The sequence below is a fragment of the Triticum urartu genome, chromosome 3 (genome assembly GCF_003073215.2).
Source record: "Triticum urartu cultivar G1812 chromosome 3, Tu2.1, whole genome shotgun sequence".
Taxonomy (NCBI): domain Eukaryota; kingdom Viridiplantae; phylum Streptophyta; class Magnoliopsida; order Poales; family Poaceae; genus Triticum; species Triticum urartu.
The window spans coordinates 390,785,064-390,791,668 of record NC_053024.1 but is presented as its reverse complement, the minus strand read 5'-3'; the positions used below and the strand labels follow the sequence as shown (position 1 = coordinate 390,791,668).

At 50.1% G+C, this 6,605-nt stretch overlaps 2 protein-coding genes across 2 annotated transcripts; one reads left to right on the top strand and one right to left on the bottom strand.

Annotated features, from left to right (window-relative positions):
* Window positions 1–216: 216 nt before the first annotated feature.
* Window positions 217–2,908, top strand: LOC125544076 (SUN domain-containing protein 5-like). The gene is made up of 4 exons (XM_048707629.1): window positions 217–706; window positions 802–1,976; window positions 2,071–2,156; window positions 2,243–2,908. Exons 1-4 carry the CDS (start codon window positions 487–489, stop codon window positions 2,466–2,468), a joined length of 1,707 nt encoding a protein of 568 aa, XP_048563586.1. The 5' UTR covers window positions 217–486; the 3' UTR covers window positions 2,469–2,908.
* LOC125544075 lies at window positions 2,746–5,937 on the bottom strand. Its single transcript, XM_048707628.1, has 3 exons — window positions 5,769–5,937; window positions 5,446–5,639; window positions 2,746–3,189 (listed from the first exon to the last, which is right to left on the bottom strand). The coding sequence occupies exons 2-3, from the start codon at window positions 5,625–5,627 to the stop codon at window positions 3,003–3,005; spliced, it is 369 nt and encodes a 122-aa protein (XP_048563585.1). The 5' UTR covers window positions 5,628–5,639; window positions 5,769–5,937; the 3' UTR covers window positions 2,746–3,002.
* Between the last annotated feature and the right edge of the window lie 668 nt (window positions 5,938–6,605).

Here is a 6,605-nt window from a genome sequence, read left to right as displayed (position 1 = left end):
CTACACTCTAAAATATGTCTACATACATCCGTATGTAGTAATCATTTGAAATTTCTAGAAAGATAAATATTTAGGAACGGAGGGAGTAGTATAGTTAATGGATGAGAATTAGCATATCTGTAAAGAGAGGGGGAGGCGATTTGCAGACACCATGCATGCCGATGCCGCCGCCGCGCGCATCGATGACCATCACCTGCCACTGCGCACTCGGTCACCTCCTAAGTTGCCGCTCCATCTTTTGCTCCCCAGCGGTTCCTGGCTTCCTGCTCGCCCGGCCTCTCCTCCTCTCTATCTCTTCCCGTCCTCTCCCTCACGCGCGTTTGGATCGACCCCCGGTGAAGCTGCATGCGCTGAGGGCGACAACGTAGCGTCCCACCGTACATGTGCATGTGGTGTGGAAGGGAAGGAGAGACGAAAGAGAACGATCGACTCGTCAATTGGTGATCACCGTGGGCAGGCACGTCGTCGTAGGTAGGTGGTGCATGCATGAGCAAGAAGAAGAGAGAAGGAGGCGGAGGAGGAAAAGGCGGTGGGGGAGGGGCTCATCAGCACAGGGGAGGCGGCGGCGGGCCGACGCCGGTAACGGATGTGCTCTCCATGGACGGCGGCCTCCGCGAGGTGTCGGTCTCGGTCGTCTTCTCCGTATGGTGTCTCCTTTTCCTCCTGCGCTCCCAGTTCCTCAACAGCCAGACCGACGACCCTTCGGGTAACTAGTATCTTCCATCTCCTTCGATGCCGATCCGTCTCGTCGTCATGTCTGCGTCTGCGTGGTTGAATGAATCGGTGGATCTGTCGACGCAGATTTCTACGGCGAGCGCGACAACTACTGCAAGGTGATGCCACTGGAGGCATACATATTCCCGGCCGATACCGCCTCCTCCCCGACGTGCCAATCCTCCTCCTCGCCGCACCCCCCAGAAGCGCTACCACCGTCCAACGCAAGCGGCGGCAACTCGTCGACCGAGGCGGCCTTGGTGGAGCTGGACGAGTTCCGGAGCCGCATCCTGCAGGGCAAGGCCGACAACGACAGCGGCCGGCACCACCAGCGCGTCGCCGACGGCGCCGCGCACCGCCTCGAGCCTAGCGGCGCCGAGTACAACTACGCGGCGGCGTCCAAGGGTGCCAAGGTGCTCGCCCATAACAAGGAGGCCAAGGGCGCCGCGAACATCCTCGACGGCGACAAGGACCGCTACCTCCGCAACCCGTGCTCCGCGGACGACAAGTTCGTCGTGGTGCAGCTCTCCGAGGAGACGCTCGTCCACACCGTGGCGCTGGCCAACCTGGAGCACTACTCCTCCAACTTCAAGGACCTGGAGCTACATGGCAGCCTAAGCTACCCGGGGGAGGCGTGGGAACTGCTGGGGCGGTTCACGGCGGAGAACGGCAGGCACGCTCAGCGCTTCGTGCTAACGGAGCCCCGGTGGACGCGCTACCTCCGGCTGCGCCTCGTCAGCCACTACGGCTCCGGGTTCTACTGCATCCTCAGCTACCTCGAAGTGTACGGCATCGACGCCGTGGAGCGCATGCTGCAGGACTTCGTCGCCAGCCACAGCCCCGACGCGGACGCCGCAAAGGCTGCCGCCGACGCCCGTAAGGAGAGCGGCCACAACGACACCGCCGGCTCCCAGGTCCACGACAGGCAGGTGGAGGGCAGCGGGCGGAACGAGAGCGCCGGCGACGTGGCCAAGAACAACGGCTCGAGGGTGGCGGACGGGAAGCCGGCGCAGGCGCAGGGCAAGGAGGCGGTGAAGCAGGCGACGGGGCGGGTGCACGGCGACGTGGTGCTCAAGATCCTGATGCAGAAGCTGAGGTCCCTGGAGCTGGGGCTGTCGACGCTGGAGGAGTACACCAAGGTGCTGAACCAGAGGTACGGCGGCAAGCTGCCGGACCTTCACAACGGGCTGGCGCAGACAGGCAAGGCGCTGGAGAAGATGAAGGCGGACGTGGAGGACCTGGTGGAGTGGAAGGACAAGGGGGTACGTACTCAGTTCGTCCCAACCTTGTGTGATGCATGCAACTGAAAGGGCCAAGTGGTTTGAGTTTCTTTTGTTGTCTCTCGTTTTGGTTCAGGCGAGGGATGTGGGAGAGCTGAGGGACTGGAAATCAAGCGTCTCGCGGAAACTAGACCATCTGGTCAGGGAGAACGCGGCGATGAGGCAAGGACCCATGCCATGCCATGCCATGATACGCGACGAGGTAAAGCGGTCGGGTCGGGATTGTTTTGACGTGGATGTGCGCGCAGGTGGGATGTGGAGGAGATGAGGAGCATCCAGGAGACGCTTCAGAACAAGGAACTGGCGGTGCTTTCCATCAGCCTCTTCTTGGCGTGCGTCGCGCTCTTCAAGCTGGCGTGCGACCGCTTGCTGCTGCTCTTCGCCAGCAAGGAGGACGACGGGGCAGGGACGGGGTGGATGCTCGTGTTGGCGGCCAGCAGCCTCACCACCCTCATCGTGCTGCTCTACAGCTGAACGATTTTTTAGGAATAGAAAAATAATGACTTTGCGAGCTAGACCTCGTTACCTTCTTTCAGGTCATGTTATGAGTTAGCAAGTCATTAGGCAATCTAATTCTCCCCTCGTTTAGCACAGCTAGTCTTGTTTTACAAGAGAAATAAAGTACAAGAAAGATGGGTATACTGTGCAGTATGTTAGCGCGGCTTTCAACCTGCATTACTTCAACTACAAGACGCTATGGATGACTAACGAGGAACCAAAGAAAAGGATATCCAATAAGTTTACTTTCATCTGCAACGAGAAATGGGTTCATTTCATACCAGACAACACAAGAGTGGTGCAGCAGGCGTCAAGTGGAACAAGTTACAGACCACAAAAAAATAATGGGCAATTGAGCGAGCAAATTATTGAGGCACTGTTGCAATTGTGTGCTCGTCTTGCTGGCATTCAGCACTGGAAACTTTTCAGAAACAAAATTGTGAACCAAGACAGGTAATTTCGACAAGCATCAGCTAAGAGTATATTATAAGGCGCGCCTCGACATCTAATTCAGACCTTATAGCCGGTTAAGGTGAATCCTCTGCCTGCAATCTCGCCTACGCAGAACCATGCATAAAGCTCAACCCCAAACAGTGTTGCAATTCCAAGGTCCTCCACCTTGAGCTCCTTCCTGTTCTTCCAAAGCTGCTTGACACCGTCAACCTCCTTCCACAATGCTTCATAGCGGCCTGGTAGACTGAAGAAAACAGCAAATATATATACAAGCCACTGATCAGACTCCAGAGAACAAAGGAATGGCTTAAGCACAATAGAAAACATTCACCGCGGCAAGGAAAAACAAGCAAAATTCCTTGCACTGATCAGCATAGATGTGCATAATCAAATTACGGCTCATGGAAGATATAGTGTTGCACTCCATTTGAAGATGGCAAACACGTAAATATACAAAATGGAGAACCAGGCCTAAGGGGAACTAGCCCATGTGGCTTAGTATTGATTATGAAGAACAGCCATGACCACTACTGCGGAGACCAGGCCTTGAACGTGGGCTTCCCATGCAATCACACCACTGGCCAACTGAAGCCCGGTTCTCAACACGGAAAAATACACATTTAGTCCTCTCCTACAAGTGCAGCCATAGTCTGGTCTTCCTACCACACACAACAACTAATCACTATTGTACCGCGTACCATCTGGAAGTTGCATTACCAAGGTAAACATGCCTCATGGCACAGCATTTGCCACAATGTCAAATAAAAATCTGTGGTAGGGAATGCAAGTTGGAAAACAATGTATTGAACAGTTCAAATTGGCAAACAATCTTGATTAATCATATGTGTCAAACTAAACCGCTGGTTAAGACATCGTTAAAGGAATATATGAATGTATCAATCATGATTCAACTGGTGATGTAAGTTTGCTTGAAACCGAACTCAGCTAGTTCGCTGGTTCAACAAAACAAGGTTATGACCAGGTCAAGTGTCCATCCCATCCTATATGTCAAACTACTAGAGTGAAGTTCATAATATGTCCAAGAATGACCACATGAATCTGGATTATATAACCACTCATGGATACCTCAAAATGTAAACAACAACAGCAACAAACAACACATAACCAGAAGACGGATACACTTGACTGAGGTTGCACTTTTTGCACAAAGTAGCTAATAAGACCAAAGATTCAAAACATACACAAGTCAAGAAGCAACGAAACTCAAGGTTTTACTATGTCAGTCAGTCAAACCTGCCTATACATGCAGAAATATCCTACACTGTTCCTGCCAATAACTCAGATCAGCATGATATGTTGATGGAATATTTGCAGGCAACAGTTGAATCGATTTCTTTGCAAACATGCAGAAAAATGGCAAATGGTTCACAGAGAGCTATATGTGCTAAGACTCACTTCTCGAATATCATACATAGTAGATTACCTTTCATTTATGATATATCAACTTCACAAGAGACTATGCTTTCACCTAAACAATCGTCCTTTATGCTACATCTGTGATGTCTCCATGCAACATGGGTCAAAGAAAAATATAAAAACATAGCAACAAAACAAAGCTGCACAGGTGATCAAGCATAAGGATGACATAAAATGTTTCCATTATGATTGAAATCACAAACTTGTGCCAACTAACAGGACAGACATATTTCCCTCACACAAGTGGGTACCTTGCATGACTTGCAGAATTGTGATTTATCCATTAAAACCAATTATTGAACATAGCATATCTTGTTAGATTGAAGTGACAGTTATCATTTCAAGGAACAAAGGTGCATCTCCATCCACATACAAACTTTAGCAATCATAAATAGTGTTCTACAAGAGGGTCATCCAGTTAGGAGTAGGTGACACTGCCACACCACGCACACCTAGCTAAATTGCTCTGTCCTGGTAGCTGCCTAGAGTAAGCATCATGTGAACAATTAGCATAGTCCCAGCCTAGCAAAACATAAGAACCGTCTCACAGTCACAAAAAAAGAGAGCATAAACCCCAGCTAACCGGAAATTGCTGACGTAGCAATGGTCTTCCCCCAACCACTCAGATTTGAGCTACATTGTGGATGGCACATACAAGAGATCTCCAAGATTTCCGTATGCTAAAGTTCATAAATAGTGCAGAAAGTGAAGAACTATGCAATCGCTCAATCCCCCAGTCACAAGTGGCGGTGGCTATACATTGAACACTTTATATCTAATTTATGTAAAGAAGTTTGTATCCACCAAATACATCGATCACTCACCCTAGAAGGCCACACATTGCCACAGCCACGAGTGGACCACCCCATACTACGATCCAGTTCAGCTAGGCAGGCAGTAATAGAGATAGTAGGCAATTATGGGGCAAACCTCAACCACACCATGGTCACCCCCGTTGCTACGAGCACAAGCAGATCCACTGATACTGCGCAAGAGCCCCGATTGGAACCACGCCACATGTACAGACGGTTGGACACATAAATCATTTATTTAGGGGCTTTACCTCGCGAGGCGCGTGTAGAAGAGCTGTTTGGAGAGCTCCTGGCACTTCTCCACGGAGGGAGGCTGCACGACGTACTGCTTGTTCTTCTCCATCGCCTCCTTGTAGTAGGCGCCGCCGTGCTTCGAGGCGAATTCCGCCGCCTGCGCCGCCTTGGTCCGCAGCTGCGCGAGCCTCGCCGCCATCGCCGCCGGAACCTACGATGCGCACGCGGAAAGGGATCAAATCGAAGGTATCAGATCTGGTTGCGCGGATCTAGTGCCGGATTAGGCTGAAGAGAGTGGTTGATCTGATGGGAGAGGCTAGGGTTTTGGATTGGGAAGTACCTTGACGAAACGTCGGCAAGAGGCGAGGAGGAGGTGAGGTGGGAGGGGATCGAGAGGGAGCGGGTGAAGGAGGACGGCGGCGGGATGGCAGGGGTGTGGGTGCTCAAGATTGGGAGGGGGAAACGGTGGGCGAGCGACCGAAGGGTATTATTGTCAGTTCACTGGTTTTGGGCAGGAGTAGTTGAGGGTATTATTGTCAGTTCATTGGTTTTGGGCATGGGAAGTTGTTTAGCTCAGGGGTTCTCAATCTACGTGTCTAAACAAGAACTTTGGTTACTCGCATTCAACCCAACCAGCCCGCGCGGAAAGAAGAAAAGAAGTTGGGCTGTTCAGTTGTCCGGGTTCACTATTTGAATTGCATCGCACAGAGTTTAAAGCACCTCAAAGCCAGGCCCGCTAGGAATTCCTAAATCGGTAGTTTCTAGCAACCCAGACTTAGACGAAGTAAAGGAGGGAATGCTAATGATGTTAAGGGTTTAGGAAAACACGCATCCATGGTTCATACTCAATTAGAATAAGTTGTTAAATCTCAAAATGATTTGCTTAATGAGATGAATAATAATAATAATAATATAAATGATCATGCTATTAGAGTAATGACTAGAGGAGGTAGAATGGCTCATGAGCCATTATATCCTAAAGGTCATTCTAAAAGAAATGAGCAAGATTCTTAAAGAATTAATATTGATACACCCAGTTATCTAAGAAGAAAAAGAAAAAGAAAAATGATAGAACTTTGCATGCTTCTAGTGAACATCTGATAGAAAAACCTTCTAAGAATCATAATGATGTTTCTATTTCTGATGTTGAGACACAATCTTGTAATGAACATCCATC